Source organism: Acinonyx jubatus, chromosome E2 (genome assembly GCF_027475565.1).
Source record: "Acinonyx jubatus isolate Ajub_Pintada_27869175 chromosome E2, VMU_Ajub_asm_v1.0, whole genome shotgun sequence".
In the NCBI taxonomy this organism is placed as follows: domain Eukaryota; kingdom Metazoa; phylum Chordata; class Mammalia; order Carnivora; family Felidae; genus Acinonyx; species Acinonyx jubatus.
In genome coordinates, this window is record NC_069396.1 from 17966771 (window position 1) to 17987141 (window position 20371).

At 55.2% G+C, this 20371-nt stretch overlaps 2 protein-coding genes across 17 annotated transcripts in view; one reads left to right on the forward strand and one right to left on the reverse strand.

Annotated features, from left to right (window-relative positions):
* The window catches only part of SMPD3 (sphingomyelin phosphodiesterase 3), an 83545-nt gene extending 67422 nt beyond the window's left edge, over nucleotides 1–16123 (forward strand). For all 4 annotated transcript variants that reach the window (XM_027076062.2, XM_027076061.2, XM_053211307.1 and 1 more), the window contains 7 exons: nucleotides 2151–3683; nucleotides 8492–8567; nucleotides 8705–8860; nucleotides 10380–10469; nucleotides 10741–10804; nucleotides 12732–12894; nucleotides 13157–16123. In XM_027076062.2, coding sequence (XP_026931863.1) covers nucleotides 2370–3683; nucleotides 8492–8567; nucleotides 8705–8860; nucleotides 10380–10469; nucleotides 10741–10804; nucleotides 12732–12894; nucleotides 13157–13258 — 1965 coding nt within the window. In that variant the 5' untranslated portion in view covers nucleotides 2151–2369 and the 3' untranslated portion in view covers nucleotides 13259–16123. The remainder of the gene's footprint in view (nucleotides 1–2150; nucleotides 3684–8491; nucleotides 8568–8704; nucleotides 8861–10379; nucleotides 10470–10740; nucleotides 10805–12731; nucleotides 12895–13156) is intronic.
* A 970-nt stretch (nucleotides 16124–17093) lies between these two features.
* The window catches only part of PRMT7 (protein arginine methyltransferase 7), a 45867-nt gene continuing 42589 nt past the window's right edge, over nucleotides 17094–20371 (reverse strand). For 8 of the 13 annotated variants that reach the window (XM_027076052.2, XM_027076050.2, XM_027076057.2 and 5 more), the window contains 4 exons: nucleotides 19244–19318; nucleotides 18311–18471; nucleotides 17499–17609; nucleotides 17094–17317 (listed from right to left, as the gene is read on the reverse strand). In XM_027076052.2, the coding sequence (XP_026931853.1) occupies nucleotides 17110–17317; nucleotides 17499–17609; nucleotides 18311–18471; nucleotides 19244–19318 (555 nt within the window). In that variant the 3' untranslated portion in view covers nucleotides 17094–17109. The remainder of the gene's footprint in view (nucleotides 17318–17498; nucleotides 17610–18310; nucleotides 18472–19243; nucleotides 19319–20371) is intronic. The other 5 variants (XM_053211306.1, XM_053211305.1, XM_027076058.2 and 2 more) reach the window with 2 other exon arrangements.

Below are 20371 nucleotides of genomic sequence, written 5' to 3' on the forward strand. Positions count from 1 at the left end.
AGTGAGAGGCCTTGCTACTTCAGCACCAGACAAAGCCCTATGATCCCAATGCCCACAAGCGGAGGGCGTGCCTTTCCCAGATTAAACCAAGTTGCAGCACAGAGCTGTCTGCAAAGGAGCTGTTTCCCATGGCTCCTGGCCAAACAGCTGTGGTCTGAGTAGACACACCTGCTTCTACAAATTGTAACCTTCCGGCATTTGCTTCAAAACGATTTCCTCTGAAGAAAGTAAAATCCTCATGAAATATATTTTCCAGAACGAGACACAGACATCAGCTTAAATTCGTCTTTAGACATTAAGCTCTGGTCTGGGACAAGCACCTCGTCTCCATTAACTCAGCCCTGGAGATGTGGTTACAGGAGTGCACTTGGGTGACAGGTACACGGCAGAAACTCGGCACCCCGTCCACCCTGCACCTCAGGCCTGGAGGCAGAGCAGATTGACCTCCATTCACTCACCCATTTCTTGAGCTCCTGCTGGTGCAGCTCCAGGACCCACCACGCCCTCAAGGCAGGCCCTTCTTTCAGGAAGCTCCCAGTCTGCTGGGGAGGTGGCCGTGTCCCATGAGCATTTATGACCTAGAAACGCAGAGACCAGGGCCATGAATGAGGGGAACAGGAGCCCCCAGTGGACGTACTTAAGCTACCTGGCAAGAGGGGGCAAAAGGGCCTCTCTGAGGAGGTGATTTCTGAGCTGAGTCTTAGAAGAAAGGGGGTGAGTCAGGTGAGGGGCAGGGCATGGGCAGGAAACCACATCCTACTGAGTGGGAGATGGGGCTGCAGACATGGAGGCATGGCTAGGAGACAAGATGCCCAATAAAGGCCAAGTGAGGCTCAAACTTTCAGAGGGTTTGAGGTATCTGAGGGATGGTCGGATCAGACAATGAGTCGCCCCAGCCACTGTGGCCTAATGGATAGGAGGCCAAAAAAGTGGGCGAAGCTGCGATGCAGTCGTGGACCAGCACAAGGGCTCCAGGAGAGCTTGGGGAGGATGTGCGGACTGAGGGAAGGCAGGACCCAGGTGACACCAGGTGCTGGCTGAGGTGACCAGGGAGGCAGCAGGAAGACAGGCTGTGAGGCCAGGATGGATGGAACATGGGCACAGACCCGCTGGTGCCAGGGCAGAAGCTGGACTGGGTCGGTGAGACAGTGAGCGGGAAATGAACTCCCTGACAGAGCTGGTAATAAAGACTCTGGATTTGCTTACACCAGCTTCACCACAGAATGATCACCAACAGGTCCCTGGAGGCTGGGCAAACACTCCAGACTCTGGTCTTTATTGATTCTACATTCAGCATGATGATTGCACCTGGCAGTCTCTCCTAGGCAGGACCCCAGGGCCTGTTCTGAGGTTCATGCACTGGCTGACACAGGGACCTGGGATGGACTCATTTCTGCAGCTGTGGGCCTCAGCTGGGCCCTGGGGTTGCATCTCACGCTTAGGGGAGAAGCTTGGGCCAGATCCTTGCAGCCCCAGGACACTTCTCCGAAAGTCACAGGGACCATCATTCTAGAAGTTGTTTAGGCCGGGGCAGCGCCCGGGTCCTGGTCAGAGAGGGATTTCTGCTGGGGGTCACCAGGGGTGGGAGCGCAAGAATGGTCTGTCTGATGCTGTAGGCGGGGGCCCAGTGAGAGTCTGGGTGTGGGGATGGCCCTCCTCTCAGGGCTCTGCCAGCCACACTGCCCTCTGCCCCAGGACTCTCTGGCCCCTTTCCCTGCAGTATGCTCCCTCTCTGTTGGGACCTGAAGGACACTCCGTGACAAGCAGATGTGTTTGAGGCTCCTCTGAATCAGGGTCACCTCTCACTCATTTCAAGCACACTCCTGGCTCCTGATGGGCTTCTGGCTGCTCCAGGCTAGTGTCAGGTCCAGCCATCCTCTGGGATCCCCAGCCTGCCTCCCAAATGCCTATTAAGCTGGGCCCCTCCAAAATCCTGGGTCAGTTTTCAAGCAGTCACAAGATCAAGATGGTCAGCTGAAGGTGGTCATGTCACCAAGCTGTTTGCTCCAAGAAAACCAAACACACACAGGCAAACAGAATGCTCCTGCTCATGTTGGAGGAAGGGGACAGGGTGAAGGGAGACAGTGTCCCCTGTTTTCGACCTGCTTCCCTAAGGGTGAATAAAAGCCCCCTTCCTTTCTGTCTTGCAGGTTCTCCAGCAGGCCTTGGTGGCCCAGCATGGCCCACTGAGGTGAACCATGACCAGTTGGCCAACACTCGCCACTGACCACTCAGAGACGCATCTCACCAGGAGGTGACCCCTCCTCCAACGGACCCCCGCCCCCCGCTCACCCACCCCTCCCAGGAAAGTGCCCGCGCCGCCACAGACACCATGTAGTAGGGCCGGCTGCGGCGCCCAGTGAGCTGCGATGGTTTTGTACACGGCCCCCTTTCCCAATAGCTGTCTGTCCGCCCTGCACGCCGTGTCCTGGGCCCTCATCTTCCCATGCTACTGGCTGCTGGACCGGCTCGTGGCCTCCTTCATACCCATTGCCTGCCAGAAACGCCAGCGGGCAGATGACCCGTGCTACCTCCAGCTGCTTTGCACCGTGCTCTTTGCGCCCGTCTACCTGGCCCTCCTGGTCGCCTCGCTGCCCTTCGCCTTTGTTGGGTTCCTCCTCTGGTCCCCACTGCAGTCTGCCCGCCGACCCTACATCTACTCCCGGCTGGAGGACAAGGGCCCGGCCGGTGGGGCGGCCCTGCTCAGTGAATGGAAGGGTACAGGTCCTGGCAAAAGCTTCTGCTTCGCCACTGCCAACCTCTGCCTCCTCCCTGACTCGCTGGCCAGGCTCAACAATGTTTTTAACACCCAAGCACGAGCCAAAGAGATTGGGCAGAGAATCCGCAATGGGGCCAGCCGGCCCCAGATCAAAATCTACATCGATTCGCCCACCAACACCTCCATCAGCGCGGCCAGCTTTAGCAGCCTGGTGTCACCGCAGGGCAGTGATGGCGTGGCCCGGGCCGTCCCTGGGAGCATTAAGAGGACGGCCTCTGTGGAATACAAGGGTGACAGCGGGCATCGCTCCAGTGACGAGGCTGCCAACGGCCCGGCTTCCGGGGACCCGGCCGAAGGCGGTAGCCTGGAGGACGCCTGCATTGTGCGCATCGGAGGCGAGGACGGGGGCCGGCCCCCTGAAGCTGATGACTCCGCCTCTGGGGGCCAGGCCAGGAACGGGGCCGGTGGGGGATCGCGGGGCCAGACGCCCAACCACAGTCAGCGGGATGGGGACTCGGGGAGCCTGGGCAGCCCCTCGGCCTCCAGGGAGTCCCTGGTGAAGGCGCGGGACGGCGGCAGCGGGGAGCCGGGCACCACCAACAGCAAGCTCCCCTACAAGGCCTCCGGGGTGAAAAAGGCTGCCGCGCGCAAGAGGCGCCACCCGGACGAGGCCTTTGACCACGAGGTCTCCGCTTTCTTCCCCGCCAACCTGGACTTCCTGTGCCTGCAGGAGGTGTTTGACAAGCGGGCAGCCGCCAAGTTGAAAGCCCAGCTGCACGGCTACTTCGAGTACATTCTGTATGACGTCGGGGTCTACGGCTGCCAAGGCTGCTGCAGCTTCAAGTGTCTCAACAGCGGCCTCTTCTTTGCCAGCCGCTACCCCATCATGGACGTGGCCTATCACTGTTACCCCAACGGGCGCGGCTCCGATGGCCTGGCCTCGAAAGGAGCGCTGTTTCTCAAGGTAGGAGGCTGTGGCTCTGCAGAGTGGCCACACATCAGCCTGTCACAGAGCCACCGGAGGTGGGCTGCAGCCGGGGGTTCCTCCTGGGGGCTGGGGGTAGGCGAGGCCTTTCGTGGAGCCGAATGGGTGGGCACCCAGCTCAGGGACAAGGAGAATAAGGATGCAGGGACAAGGGCCGAAGGTCCAGGCACAGACAGACCTGACTGGGTCCTCTTGGGCAAGCTCCTCAGATCTCTGAGCCCTTTCCCCATCTGTAAAGTGGGGGCGACCTAGTGCCCAGTCATAGGGTGGGGAGTGAGCTTGAGGCCTGAGGGGTCTTGTGGGTTGGTGAAGGTGGCTGGCAGTGATGGCAGTGATAAAGGGAAGAAGGGGGAGGCAGGGGCCCCTTTCCATTAAGGGGCAAATGCCTGCTCGCTTAGGCCTGCAGCCTCACTGGCCCGGTGCACCCTCCCTCCTAGCTGTCACACAGCTGCCATGCCAGGCACCCTGCCCACCAGCCCAAGGCTTCGCTTCCATAGTCACTAATTAAAGTGAATCATAATTATTTCTGCTAATTTGGATGCAATTGGAGGAGTTTTTAGACCACGGTAATTTGGTCATTACCCCTTATCTTCTACTGAGCCTGACACACTCTGAGTGCTGACTTTTTGTTCCCTATGCAAAAGCCACTGTTGGTGCTTCCAGATTTTTCAGAAGGAGCATTAGGCCAGTTGATACAGCACAGGCCCCAGGCCCCACTCCAGTGGTTCTTGTGTGGCTCTTCAGGCCCAGACATGGGGGTCCTTGACTCTCCATTCACAGAGAAAATTGAATGAACTCCTTTTACCACCCCATTTTGGCATGTGGTTCATCAGTGTTCTGTTCCTTGGATATATTTTTGTCTCAGCAGCCGGAGTGACTTTTTGGGGAAGGAGGGGAAATGTTGTCAAGCTCTCAGGAGGAGAGCATACCCTCTCCCTCCCACCCCCTACCACAGATGGTTCAGAGGCTAGGGACCCCCTTGGTGCTGCCCCCAGCCCACACACCCTCATCTCCCTCCTTGGTATTGCACCCTGACCACCATGCCCACCAGGGTCACAACAGTCTCCTTAGGACAGTCCCTCTGCTATGGGCTTTCCTCTTACCTCTCTGGCCGTTCCTTCCAGACTCTTGGTCACCTGCCCAGCCTTTAACTGCTCCCTCTGCTCCTTAGCCTAAAACTGGTCTGCAGATATGTTTGACTTGGTCCACACCATTAAAAAGTTTCCTGTGTTGGCCAGCACTGAAAAATCAAGATTATTCCAATAAAACCCAGTTTGCAACTTCTCTCTCACCTCACAGATCTGGCAGCACCTGGCAGGGCCTGCTGCCTTCCTCCCAGCTCTCAGCCTGAGTGAGGGTTGGCAGCCCCCACAGCAGGGTGACCCCACTTGGCTAGACCTCTTCATTTCCAAGTGGACACCATGGCCAGCCCCACGCACCTGCCCCTGGGAAGTCAGTCCACAGACTCCATTTCCATATTTGCTGAGGGCTCTCAGGCTTGTCCCAGCCCAGATCTCTCCCCAGAGCCCTCAACTCTGTGTCCGGCTGCCCTCCTAGACACAGTCTCTTTCACTTATCATATGCCCATCTCCATCAGCCAGGTTCCACCATCCCCACCTTTACTCTTCCCTATGACCTGAGCCCATCCAGGCTCTTAATTTCACTTCCATTTCCTAATTTCCATTAGGAGTCCATCCAGACTTCTAGTTTCACTTTCTAAATACATCCGGGTCCATCCCACATCCTCAGCTGCACCTCCAAGGCCCAGGCCACCATTCCTCTGCTTTTCCTTCCCCTTCCAATCCCATCCTCCTCCTGTCCCAGGTCTGACTCCTGGTGCCTACTTCCTGCCTCGGGGAGAAGCCCATCTCATAGCGGGGCCCTTCCACCTGCCCTGGCCTCTGCTCCAGCACCCCACACCCCCAGGGTCCTCCACGAATGGCTCCTCTTATCCTGGTCCCACCCTGGGTTGGTCACACCACCTGTGTGGTGCTTTCCTCAGCACAGCCCGCACAAGCCGTATTTCCCGCCATAGGCCCCTCAGCCTTTGTCCCCAGCTGTCTGTCTCTCTAGTGAGACAGAAATGAAAGCCGGCTGACTGAGCTCCCTATGTGGCAGACCCAGCTGTCTGTTGATGAGAGCAGACCTGTTTCTCCAGCCTGGAGGTTTCAGGAGACAGGCCATCCCCCAAGGGGCCAGGGGCTAGAAAGATAGCAGCCATGGCTGTGGCCTTGGCTGCAGGTGGAAGCCAGTGCTCCCTCTATCTGTATCCCCTTCTCCCCCCCCCCCCCCCCCCATTTACTCTGTGGCACGGCTATGCCTGAGGAAAGTGTGCTTTCCTGCTGCTGTCACACCCTGAAAAGGGACTAGAATCGCTGTTGCCCCCCTTGCGGGAGAGCCTGATTCTGGGCACCTTCTCTATTGAGTCTTTGCCCACCAGGACTAAAAGACACAATCTCTTGGTGTGATTATTTGTTTTTGCAAGAGAAACACAAGCCTCTGCAACTCCTGAGGACTCACACTGGAATCAATCAATCCAAGCACGTAGTAAAGTGGCTATTGGCAGCTCATGGGCTGATGGAGAGCGGGAGGGGCTGGAAGGGGCTGAGGGAGGGGCAGCCATAGCCTCGCTGCTGTGTCTTCCCTCCCTCGGGGGCCAGTCTCCTCAGGGGAGGGCCTCCCCGGTCCCTGCCCCACGTCTCAGCACAGGCAAGTGACACCAAGTGCAGAGTGAGTGACGGGTTGGCACACTAAGACCATCAAATGGGTGAAAAGCCTGCCAAGTCACCAGGAATTGAGAAAGCAGCAGAGAGTAGGGTGAAGAGCTGGGCACAGGGCAGCAAACATCTGACAAGAACTTGCCTCCCCCATCTGAGCCTCGTGACCCCCCAAGCCAGTTCTGGTATAATTTTACTTTAACCTTCTTAATTGTTGTAAGGCCCTAGGGGGGCAGTGTCCAGGAAGCACTAACCACTAGTGCTCACAGCATATTATTATTATTATTATTATTATTATTATTATTATTATTATTGAGGGGGAACATTCACTGCCTGGGGAACACAGGGGGCAAGAGCGCCATCGTGTGGCCTTTGGAGGCACTGTGGCTTTAAAACTGTGTTGTGTTTTTGCAACACAGTGCATCAGTGGTATGTGATTTCCCAAGACATTCCAGGGTGGTGGTACTAAAGCCTGAGGTTTGGGTCTGGAATGTGGGCAAGAAGTGAATGGTGGACATAGGAGTTTATAAACAGCCCCAAATTCAGGCTGTACAGCCCATTATCAAGTAACCAGATGTTCATCCCCCCCAAGAGCTGGGAAAGGAGAGATGTGCATCCATCCAGGCTGGGAAAGGAGATGAAGAGCTGTAGGAAGCTAAGGATGCTTAATGATGTGAAAACCCATATGGAGGAGAATAATGCCAACCTGACTTTGGCAGCGAAAAGAAAGATGGAAGCCTGCCCAGGCTCTCTGAGTGGAGGGCCTGTGATGTGGCGGTGGTTGCAGCCGTGAGTCCAAGCCTCTCTTAGCTGGAGGATGGGCAAGGTCATGTTCAGGCAGATGTCTGCCTCGTAGCCAAGAACAGGCCTCTACGGTCACCTTCCCTGGAGAGTTCCCAGGGTCCAGGATCTCTTCTTCATACAAAACCAATTCTGGAATGGATTAAAGAAGTTTGGGAAATACTGCTGAGGCCTAGGTGGGAGGAGAGCCCAGAAAGAAAGAGGAGGAACCAACCAGAGGCCTCTGGGGAAAGGCACCCGCAGATTACCCAAGGGAGCATGCCTGGAGGGGGAAGGGGTAATCTCCTATTGCAGCCTCCTGCCACTTGCCATGGACAGAGGGCCTGGGAGAGCAGCTGGCTGGGCAGCCACCCCTTCCTTACCTCCACAGCCACAGCCCTGACAAGGGCTCAGGCTTGTATCAGTGTCACCACTGGGGGCTGTTTCGGGTTGTCTATGATGTCATTATGCCAGCCTGTAGAGAAAGCCCACCAGGGACATCTGCACTTGGGCAGGGAGTCACAGAGGAGCCCCTGGCCCCACTTCACCCCCTGGGGACTCTATCTCCAGTGAAGGAGGTGAGCAGGAGGCAAGGACTAGGTATGGGGAGAGTGCAGCATGAAGACCTGGAGAGGCTGCTGTGGAGGAAGGAGGGCTGGGCTCTGGATAGAGGCTATGGGACACCTGGGGCAAGCCCATGTCACAGGTGTCATAGAGACATAGCCCACACTTGTCATCCCAGATCAGGGGACCAACAGAAACCACTGCCAAAAAGCAGATAAAGTGGCTTCTCATGAAGTCACAGGGGCAGAGAGAGACTGGGGAGAGTGGAGGGCAGGGTCCACTCACATTGAAGGGATGGGTGGGAGGCTCTGCCTGCTAGGCTGCATCCCAGAGGGGAGACCAGCTTGGATTTTGGAGGGATGGGCTCCAGGGCAGTGGGATCAGGGGAAAGAGCCACCAGACAGGAGGGGCTGGCACATGAGGGTCATCCATGTGGACACTCTGGTCACCAGGAGATGGTGGGGGTTTCGGGAGGAAATCAGCAGTGATTTCTGCATTTTTCTTCCTATAAAGCCTTGCATGAATTGCTAGTGGCACTCATCATGCCACAGGCTGGTATTTCTTTAAACATCTACCTCCCACCCTGGACGAGAAGTTCCTATAAGCATGACATGTGCTGTTCCTATCTGGGCCCAGGTCTAGCAGGAGCTGACAGAGATGGGCTCATACTTAGAGCAGTCATGACTCGTAGGCTTCATCATCAACACCTCGCCTCCTCCCCAACAGGTGCAGGTGGGAAGCACACCTCAGGACCAAAGAATCGTCGGGTACATCTCCTGCACACACCTGCATGCCCTGCCAGGTAGGGTCTGGCAGCCCCTGATTTCCAGGGCGGGGCGGGGGGGGCAATCTGCCCGCCGCGGGCTGGGATTGGTGCCGGGGCGTGGCTGGGGTCTAACTGCAGCTCTGCCATCTGTTCTCTATGGCTCTGCCCCACAGAGGACAGTGCCATCCGTTGTGAGCAGCTGGACCTGCTTCAGGACTGGCTGGCTGATTTCCGAAAATCTACCTCCTCGTCCAGCACAGCCAACCCCGAGGAGCTGGTGGCATTTGATGTCGTCTGTGGAGATTTTAACTTTGACAACTGCTCCTCTGGTGAGGTGGTGGTCCTCCCCAGTTGGGTGGACTACTGGGGAAGGCATGGGCTCCAGTCACACTGGAAAGGATTGGGCTCCACAGCTTGAAGAACTTCCTGCTGCTTGTGAGCATGTGGGTGGGATATTAGCAAGACTCTGATTTCTGTGGCCCCTAAAAATCCTAAAATGAGAAGAGCCCACGCTCTGCCTAGAAAGCTGAGAGGCCTCCTTGCTGGAGACAAAGAGATGCCCTAAAAATGAACTTCTGATGGAGAAGCTTGGGGCCTCTGAAACTCAGACTGTGGGCAAGCTAGCTAACACTACCCACCAAGTCATTACTCATCTCCTGCTTTGCACCAGGCACAATTCTAACAGCTGTTTGTGGGCCGGCTGTTTCATTTAAATCTCATAATGACCCAAAGAGTGAGCACAGTATTAATCTACAGGGTGTGGAAGAGGAAGCTGAGACCCAGATAGGCTGAGTAACTAGTCCCAGGTCACACAGCCAGGAAGTGGTTGAACTGGGATTTGAACCCTGGCAATTATATCTTTACCCCTTAGGCTAAAAGACTAAAAATTCATCATGGGTAAACTTTTAAATAATTGACTTAAATAACTGATCTGGTGATCACGCTGATCTCAGTTTACTCCTGGGAGTTTATGCCGCTCTGAGCTTCCCTTTGCCCAAGGAGCTGATGTGAGGAACCGCCACTCCCCGCCCCCCGCCCGCCACTGGCTCCTGGGCTCCTTCCACGCCAGCCCCAGCCCAACTACAGATGAGTGAGTGACATGGGGTCTGTGAGCTGAGGCTTAGCCCTCAGTGAAGGCTGGAGACCTAAAGGTCCTACCTGGAGCACAGGGTGGTGCCCTCACTTGGTGGCAACTCTAGGGTGGGTGGGGAGACCAGTGCCTACCGTGGAACATATAGCCCCTCGATGGTAGCCCTGTGGTCCCCTCAAAAACACATTCCTGATACCAGCTCCAAATGCTAGGTGCTCCTGGGATCCTCCTGAGTCAGGGTGGGGATGTGGTACACACAGGAAGAGGCTGTCAGAGAGGGTCTCACCCAGTCAGGCCCCACTGGTGCCTGTCCTTCCTCCCAAGGGGTCTCAGAAAGGCCCTCTGGCTCCATGAGTTGGCAAGACAAACTGGAATTCAGGGCAGATCACCTCCCTCTCCTAAGTCCTATATGGTCACTCTTGATTCAACCTGGTCACCCAAGTCTGAAGGGCAGGGGTCCCTTCCAGGACAGCATGAGCGAGCCCCCACAGGTTTTGCCACCAGATCTGGGAAGACCTCAAGATCACTGTCCCCTGGAGCCCAAGAGGGACCATGACCACTGTCCTCAGAAGGATAGCTCACTCCCACCCCCGCTGGGGGTGGGGGGGGGGGCATTCTCAAGGACACAGAAAACCAGTGACAAAGGAGACCCCACCCAGAGGCAGTTACCTGAGTTACTGACTAGAACCCAAGGCAGGCAGCCCTCCAGGACAGACACCCTGAGCCTCACAGCATTCCCTTTCTCCCCTCATGCACAGATGACAAGCTGGAGCAGCAGCACTCCCTGTTTACACACTACAAGGACCCCTGCCGCCTGGGGCCTGGAGAGGAGAAGTCCTGGGCCATCGGTGAGCTGGGGCTGGGCACAGGGTTGGGGGCCCTGAGGGGGAATGGCGGAGGGGCACTGCAAGGCCTGAGCCCACCCTGCTGAGACCTGACACTGAACCAAGGCTGTGCTCCCCACAGGCTTCCCAGAGACATTTCAGGACCTATCCCCAAGACCACTCTGCAAGGGGCAGGGGTAGAAGCCCTCACCCATGCCTCCTGCCCCCCAGAGGCAGCCCTCCTAGAGGCTGGCTGGGCCCTGTTCAGTGACCACTCTTGCCTCCTTGTTCCTAGGTACCATGCTGGACACAGATAACCTCTACGATGAGGACGTGTGCACCCCTGACAACCTGCAAAAGTAAGCAGCCAGCACCCATGTCACTGCAATTGTGCAGGGGTGGATGGATCCCAGGGCTGGGATGAACACTGAGCACTGACTCTGGTGTGGAGAGATGGGCTGCGCAGGGTAGACTAGAGAATGCAGTTCCATGGGAAGGAAGCCTGTGAAAGCCTCAAGGACCAAAGCTGGGGTTGGGCAGAGACCAGGCCACCTTCATGCCCCAGGGACTGGCCTGACTGAGGAGAAGCCTTCAACCAGGAGGAGGCTCTAGAGGTGGCACTTCCTACATCAGCACCAGATTCCGGACTCATTTTACAAGAGCTTGGCCAGCCCTGAGCCATAGCCTGCTTCGAGGCCCTTCTGGGCACAGGGAGAGGGACAGAATCTCTCAGGGTGAGGCCAAGGGCTGCTGAGACCCCTGCAGAAGAGCCATGGAGTGGCGTCCACTGCAGGGAGCCCGGCAGCTGGTAGCCACCAATCAGGCAAATAAAAACGCGAGCAGAGCTAACACTAGGTAGTCATTTTCAAAGCAGAAACAGTTCCACTGCAGCCAAGCTTCATACTTGAACCTGATGAGAATTCCATACAGGGCCCATCTGAGAGGCCAGCAGCAGAACCAATTTGTAACTCACAGCCCAAGACTGCACAAAGCCATGGCAATGGCTCCTCACAGCTAATTTAAGCCAATTAATTAGATTATAGACTAAATTTGAAACATCATCCTATGCCGAGAAAATTATCTTTTTATGAGATGATGATTAAAAAATGACTATCAGTAACTCTTAGATCATTGATGCTGGAATTAATTACCAAAGGCCAAGGACGGTAATGGATTATATTTCTGAGATGTAGTGATGCTCTGCATGTCATTAAGTGTATTTATCTCAGGGCTGATAAAGGCCTTGTAGAAACCCACGTTTGCTGGCTGTGCCTGTCCAGGCGCCCCTTCCATTTGTTCAGTGTCCATTGGCCTCTGCAAGTCTCCCGTGAAGGCTGTCCCCAACCAGTGCTCAGGCTCCAAAGGAAACCTGGCAGGAAGGGGACGGCAGACAGGAAGTCAAAAGGCCTGGATTCAGGGTGTTAACACCTAACCCGAGTCCCTTGCACATCCTGTAGAGAACCCTGACCCACATTTAAGTACCCACATCAGTTTTCTTCCTGTAAGAAATGGTATGGCAACCACACCCCACATTTTTTTTTTAAAGTAATTTCTACACCCAACGTGGGGCTCAAGCTTATGACTTCAAGAGTCACATGCTTTTCCTACTGAGCCAGACAGGTGCCCCCAAAATTGTTCCTTTCTTAGCATTCCTGGTCCCCCAAATGTCTTGGGGCCCACAGCAATCAATCATCCTTGTGTCAGAGGAAAGCTCAGGGGTTTGGTGGCACAGCTGCTCAGAGAGAAACCAACACAAGAGTCCAGGCCCAGGATAGGGCCTGGGTGCTCTCCTGGCTCCCTCACCCCTGCTGACTTGAAACAACGGTCACGGAGGGTGGGGTGGGTGGTTCTGAGGACCTATAGGAGAGAAGGGTCCCTGAGGTTCACTGCAAAGACCCTTTCCCACCCCACCCCCACCCCCCACCACTGGCTCTAAGCAAAGCCCTGTGTGCAGAGAGGGGTGAGCACTTCTGTTCCCAACTCGGCACCCCAGGCTCTGGGCAGTACTGTGTCCAAACTTCAGCCACAGCCAAGCCCAAGGTGGACATGGACAAACTCTGGAGTGGCATGGCTCAGTCAGGAACTCACAGGGTCAGACTGGGTTTCCCTCCACCCTAGTCCCCTTTTTTTGGGTCCCCAGGGAAAATAGATCTTAAACACAGGGTTTGGTCTGACCTGCATCTCTCCCACTTAGGGACTAGAACATGATTCCACACTCAGGATCTGGGGTCTGGAGAATGGGGCAGGGGCTCACCTTGCTTCCTGTCCTTCCTGTCTGTCGAGCAGGGTCTTGGAGACCGAGGAAGGCCGCAGGGAGTACCTGGCTTTCCCCACCAGCAAGAGCCCCGGGGCAGGCCAGAAGGGACGCAAGGACCTGCTGAAGGGCAACGGCAGACGCATCGACTACATGCTGTACGCAGAGGAGGGGCTGTGCCCGGACTGGAAGGCTGTGAGTCAACTGGGCCAGGCAATGCCTATAGATAGGGGATCCCGTGCCCTGTACCCCTCAGCAGCACTGAGCTCTTCTCTGAAAACGAGATCTCTCAGTCTCAGAGTCCTTGGGGCCCATGGGATGCTCCCATTCCTCTGCCTCCGGGAAGATCCTGGCTAGACCCAGCCCCCGCCTCTGCCCAGAAGCCCCACCCCTGCCCTCCAGGCCCCTCCTGTGTAGGATGCCCTCTGGATCTAATAGGAATGCTTCTTCCCAACAGGAGGTAGAAGAATTCAGTTTTATCACCCAGCTGTCTGGCCTGACCGACCATCTCCCAGTGGCCATGCGGCTAATGGTGTCTGCAGGGGAGGAGGAGGCATAGACCAGCCACGTCATTCAGAGCAGTGGGGCCTCTGCCAACCCTTTGAGCCGCAGCACCTCTGGCCATGTCCCCTCCAGCGAGCACCAGCGGTGCTGGGGGAGGAGGGCAGAGACCTGGGGGGAGACTTGGTTAGTCCCAGGTGAGCTGGAACCAGCGCTGCCCTGCACCTCTGGGCACTCACTGTGGACAGAAGGGTCAGGCTGGTCTTGGGAGCCACAGCTGCCCAACAGTGCCATTCTTTCAAAACGTGATTTTCTACAAATCTACAGCACAACCTAGTTTGTAACCCGGGGGTTAGTATGAGAACCGGGTTTCTGTACTCTTTGTATCTCTTCTCAAGCTTCGTCCAGGGTTCATTATTTTTGTCTGCTGCCATGTTGTCTCGCATGCCTGCACCCTCGCATGCACGCTGCCCGCATGTCATGTGCCACACCGTAGCCACACAGACCCCTCACTCGGGCCTCACCCAAGGCCAAACTCCAAACACAATCAGAACCAGCCAAAGAAGCATTCCTGGGCATAGGGCCGCCAGCTCCCGCCTCCAGGCCGGACGGCTAATGAGCAGGGACCATGAGGGCCGTGTCCAGTTACCAGCAAGCCCGGGCTCTTCCCAGGGTCTTGCATTCAAGGGCGATTATTTTAAAAAGAAAAACAGAAAAAGTTAAGAAAACCCTTCACTTTAGAAGGTCTGCAGACCGTGAGGGAGAACACTGCTCAGGCTCCTCTCTCCCAGCCAATCAGGGCCCCTGAGTCTCCCCTGAGAGACTTCAAAGTGGGCAAAGGGAATCTGAGGAGAGAGCATCACTTTTTTATAGGAAGAAGGGGAAGTCATGACATAAAGGGGTCAGGGAGCTTCAGGTTTTCCAAATGATAGATTTATAGCTTCTCTTCTGTCAAAACCAACACATGCCCTCCTTTCTGCCTGATCCCATTTCCCTTCTGGACACCTCTCTGCTTTGGGACCAATCTTTCCCTGGCTGAGCTCAGGAACTGTCTGCCTGCCTCTGGGTGGGGCTGCAGCTCTGTCCTCCCAGCCCCATCCTCAAAAGTGACCCAGGGCCCTGGGTGAAGGGACAGGAAGCCAAGGTGCAGAAAGGCATGTCCCCTCACCATTACCAGTGTGTAGGCTGGGGGTGAAGGCCAGGGGCCACCGCTTGCCTGGGGCATGGAGTGGTACTGGTTGGCATCCAGGCCAGTAGACACCCATTCTGCCACCGTGTGACCTGGGCAGGGCATGGCAAAGCCTGCAGGTGAAGTCCACAGCTCCCCACTCCACGGCAGCTCTGCCTCTGCCTACCTGATTTTTTAAACATGCCTGGAGATACTCCCCAGTCACACGAGGGAGGGTTGTGTCTGTTTTCCCATGCAAGGACCCTCCAACTCAGACTGTTCTTGACAACTCCCCACTGATCTCCCCTCCTTGAAGTGCCCTGACCTTGTGCCCACCTGGCTCAGAGCCAGCTCTGCCTATCAAGGCTGGGGAATGCACCATGATCTTTCTGCCAGAAGCCTCCTCCTGGTGCTGGCACGCAGATGCAGTGCCTTGTCACCCAGTTGAGCTGCAAGAGGGACCAAGATGGGGCCAAGCAGCCAGTCAGGGGCAGGCCCTGTGCTGGGGAGGACACTCTTGAGAACCATACACACGGAGGCACTGGTTTGTTTGGGGCAGTGGGCTGCCGGCTTTGTTGCCAGGAGCATTCACTGACCAAGCCCCCAGCCCCACCCTGAGTCCAGAGCCAGGAGGGGCTGCTCACCACTGAAGGCACAACCCCACCTGGGCTCTCTGCTGTGCCTAAGGGCCTGGCCTTCAGGGCCTTGGCTAAGCCAAATGGGGCCCCCACTCCCAGGAGCAGCCAGGAATCTCTGCTCACACAGGTGGGGCCCAACTAAACACACTCAACGCCTGGATGGCTGGGACTGAGCAAAGGCCCCAGGCTTCAAGTTGGATGTGTGTCCAGGAGAGCAGCAGGGACAGAGGCCAGGGTTCCTGAAGCAGAGAAACTCCGGGCCCAGCCTGCATCCTTCTGAGGAGTCACCTCCCTCCCAGGGCAGCTCTACGGGAGCCACAGCACAGGGGTACATGCTTCTCTCCCTACTCACAGGGCGGCCTTAGGCAAGTCATACCTCCCTGTGCCTCGGTCACTTCCTGTCCTAACAAGGTCACCTCTGCCCAGCCTGGCCCTAGTATCTGGAGCCGGACCAGCCTGTGTCCCAGCTCCCCTTGCACTTCCCTCTGGCGCAGCTTCAGCATCGAGGACGCCACTGCCCAACCACATGTTTCATCAAGGCTGTGGACTCCTAGGGCCATGCACAAGCCAGACTTTTCCATTTTGATTTCTAAAAAACAAAGAAAACACTACCAGAATCTCAGATTCTGTGGCATCTAGGCCTAGGAGGGGTGGACACAGGGGTCACTCAAATCCCCAACTGAGGCCCCCATGCCCACTCCAGGCCCAGCCTCCTCCAGAGAAGCCAGGAGGCAGGGGTCAGCTTTAGAAGGAAACAGTCATTTCCATTTGTCCAAACCACCTTGAGTTTTAAGTATGAATATTAACCTTGATGCTTTTTAACTACTGTATTAACTTGCTGAGATTTAGAAATACTGTTTTAAAAAAAAACAAAATTTTTTAATTTCTGTATTTTTTTCTGTATTGTATCCTCATGGGACATTAGGGGTTTTATATGGTAAGCACACCTAAGGTTTTGGTAAAATTATTATCAAATATATATCCAGACGATTCTTCCCTAGAAGAAAAACAATCTTTACACCTGATAAAATATTTTGAAAAGAGAGGTGTTTTTCCCCTTTACTGGTGCTGAACAGAAAGATGGATAACAAGGATAAAATAAAACTGTGAGGCTCAAGGCTGGTATTCTCTTATTTGAGCGACAAGCTGGGGCCAGGCTTGGGGGGGGGGCCCACCTTTCCTGCCTCCTCCCCAACAGGATGGGAATAGGCCAAGTCTGCCCTGAACTGCCAGAAAACTGGGCCACCTGGGTTCCTACTGTCTCCCTGTTCCCTCTGGAAGTGGGAATAAACAGTGAAGGACACCTTGAACGTAGGGAGAAGCACGGCTGGGGCCTCCTCAGGATTCTACAGCCTTCCCTAGCAAAGCAAGCCCAGGCTAGGGTGGGGTGGCTGCATGGCACCCACCTGCCCCAGACTTCCAAGGTGGAATGGGGGCACACAGGAAAAGGTTTACCTCCTGGTTCCCCCTCCTGATGGCTGGTTTCCTGGTCTGCATCTCAGGAACTGCTATGAGACAGCCTCTTCCCTGTCCTCTGAACAGTAGCCTGAAACCAGGTGTCAGTCTTGGGTACCTGCTGATGCTGCAACACCAATGGCAGATGCTTATGGATGTGCCTTGGTAACATTACCCAAGAGATGAAAAGGATGGCCCTGTCAGGGTCTTTCAGGCCCAGGACTGAGCCACAAGTCAGCATCTCCACCCCAGAAACCCCTCTAGCTGGAATCAGGCAGGAGGGACCCCAAGGTTCCCCAGTACAGGCCAGCGGCTCACAGAGGGGCAGCACACCTACCGCAGCACTGCACAGCTGAGAGCAGCACATAACTTGCCTGGCCCAGCCAGCTCCCAGGATGGTCGAGGGAAACGCCACACTAGAGCTTTCTAAGCATTTTAGAACCATGGCAGGGGGGCTCCCTGGCCCCTCCTCGGCTCCAAATTCAGTCAGCAGTTTATGTCGCCCATCACACCCAAAATAAGGAACTGGCAGAGCAAAAACACCAAGAGGGAAGAGGGCTTTGAGCCCGGAGGCCAAGCTGGGCCCTGAAAAGAGAAGTGCCTTCACCTTCCCTCCTAGAAAGCCACGCCAGTCAGAGCCCAGAGCCCTCAGGCCACTTTATTTCTCAACAGGTGTGGGTCACTGCCCATCGTCCAGGGTGTCTGAGAGTGAGAAATCCATGGTGATGTCTCCAGTGTGGGGGTGGAAATCCACGGTGTAACTGACAGTCTGAGGGCCGCCCAGCGGCGCTCTGGGGTCCGCCGTGGTGAAGAAATACACTGCCTGCTTGCAGTGGGGGTTCCAGCAACAGTCCCCCTGTAGAAGCAGCGAGAAGATAGTGAGGGCTACTAGCACCCAAGCCCCCTCCTGGCCAGCCTCCAGCCCAGGCAACTCGCAGTGAGAAGCTGGTCAGAACCAGGTGACCTGGGGCCACTGAAGAGTTACAATCCGGCTAACTTGTAACCAGCTCACAGGGTGGGCCTGCTCTGGGACTCACGTGCACAGCACTACCTTGTCCTCTGCAGACTTCAGGAGGCCAGTGCTGACAGTGCTGTCCGGCGTGAGGTGGTATTCCATCCACAGGACGGCCCCATGGCTCCTCCCAGGCCTGGAGGTGGGGATGTTGGGCCAAAGACAAACAGCCACACAAGAGATGGGCAGGCACAGCCACGGTTCCTCACCGCTTTCCAGAAACCTCTGATCTTTCCTTCCTCCCCAATCAGGAGGCTGCTAACATTCCACCTGACTAAAGGCCACTTGGTAAAATGCTGAGCAAAAACCACAACCCAGAGCCCCACCTGCTCCCCTGCAACCTGGCCAAGCACTTAGAGGAACCATGGGACAGGGGTTTTTCCTCAGGGAAGCAGCAGCTCCTCCCTGGGAAGGGAGGTGGAGCAGGATGGCCCAACTGTGCCTCACGATGAGTAGCCCTTACCAATTCCTAACCTGCTTAATTCCCAGCAGGGTTCAGGAAAATGGCCCACTGGGTAACCATAGCAACAAAAATCACTTTTCTCTATAGCTGTGATCCATCATGACACTTAGCTCAAAGGAAGCTGCAGGTGTGGGGGGATGTGCAAAGCCCACTCTGGCTCTCCCTCCCCACCTGTACACACCCAGAGGCAGTGGGGACCCACTACACACTCAGGGCCACTTTGGACCAGGAAGGGCAAGGCCCAAAAAAGGAGGCCATGCCACCCACATGAAAATGGCCAAAGTAAGTGCTTAGTCACCCAGGCAGTAACTAGACAGAAAGCAGGCCCTACCACTCCCTTCCCCAGCTTACTGCACCCTGGAACCCGTTCTTACCTCCTCAGCTCAATGGAGCCCTCAGCATGGATCAGGTGTGGGGGTACTGGCTGCCGAAAATCAAAGGTCAGGATCTGCTGGGGCTCAGACAGACAGCGGCATGGGTACTCCCACAGCGGGTGGGGTTCGGCCTCCTTGCTCTCCCTGAAGTCCAGGGCACGCTGAGAAGGGAAGGGGAGGTGGCAGTGGGCAGAGACAGAGACAGAACCAGAGCCAGTCGCCTAGGAGATAAGGGGCTCTTGTCCATTCTCCAAGGTCTATACCAGTGGTCCTTTACCTCCTTGGCCCAGGTCCCTCAAGGTAACTGCCACAGTCAGATGCCTCAGTGGGTCCTCACAGAAAGACCACACACACCGGGATCAAACCAGCTGCCTTCTCTACTCTCAGCTGCCATGCACAAGTGTCTTCTCAGAGAGTTACTTCACCTGAGCCTCATTTTTTCCCTTTTTAAAATGGGATGACGCTGCCTGTCTCATGAGCTACTCTGAGGACCAAACGTCAACAGTGGTAAAAACATCTGGCACTTGGACACTTGCCCATTCAGTGACCATTACTGAGCACTACAGCTGCCAGATCACTCCTACATGAGGCTCCCAGTCTAGAGGGAGACAGGGAATCACAGTGCCTGGACACACCAGTGTCTGGCTGAGAATGGGGTTGGGCAGGAAAGCTGACCCACATGTGATCTCTGAGCAGCTACCTGAAGGTCACACAGTAGTTGGTAGAAAGAAGAATGTATAAAGCCAAGGAGTGAGAGGGCGCAGGGCACAGACCAAGTGGCAGGGGTGATGGATGGGGTGACATATGGGGCCAGATTCAGGATCAATAGGTTCACCTGGACTGGGTAAAGGAAAGCCAAGTGGGAGGGGTAGGAAACTGTGCACATGGAGTAGGTGGGTGGGACACTACAGGCAGGAACTGTGCCCCACCTACCTTAATCATGTCATCCATGATGTGTACGTCAAAGCCTTCGCAGTCACCACAGGGACTCCGGATCCGCCATAGGTCCTGTGAGGAAGGCAGAGCCCTTGTCGACACCCAGTTGGGGATGGATGTCACAGGTTCGGTAGGACAGCACACAGACATCCACACCCACCCAGAGACATGAAAGCATGGTGACAAGAGCGAGAAGAGTCAGTGAGGTCAGGTTGGGGGGAAGGGGACAGCCCCAAAAAGGCACCCCTTGCTATTCCCACACACTTGGAAGAGACCCCATGATTGAAAGGCCTCAGAAACACCAAGGATCTGGGAAGGTCACTGAAATCTGCAAAGTGTCACATGATCAAGTCCTCTCCTACAGGGGACAATCAACCAGAGCCACTGGGATGGGGTTTCTTTGGAAAGAAATCTGTAAGCCAGTTCCTGAGGCTCTGTGCCTATAAACAGGATGTGAGGACATTGGGAGAGAAGGGACCAGAAGTGCACTGAGGCTAGCCAATTTTGTGTCCCGTTTCCTGGATATATGTCTGGGAATGAGCATCATTCCCACATTCCCTCCTGGGCCATGAAAGCCAGGACTCCTGTGGAAATCTCGCCAAGTAAATAGACAACACAGAAGAAATGCCCAGATAATCACTGATGGAGACACTAAGCTACCAATGGGTGAAGCCGTTCTTATCAAAGAAATATCAAATGAGGTTCACTCTACTTCTCAGGTTGAAAGCATTTCAAAATCCTTTTAAGAAGAAACGTCTTTCCCAAAATGACTTTGTGACTGGTTCTGCTTTGATGAGGAAATTAAAATGAAGCTTTTCAATTTTTTGTTACATAAAGAAGCTGACTTTCCATCTCAAAATGCTTTTAACAACTGGAGCGTCAACTTTTAATAAGAACAGAGTGAGCTGCACAGCATGTCTTCTGAAACTCTTCATTTATGTTTTTTTTAATTATTCTGATAAGGGATAATTGTAAAATGACAACACACAGCCATTTCCATTTCACATGCCAAATTACCGCATTTGTACAAAGGCAAGTCTCTTCCATTCAACCCTGCAGTGTGCTGATACAGAAAAGCAGAGGCCCATATCATTAAGACTCACATTGCTCTATCTGCACCCAAGG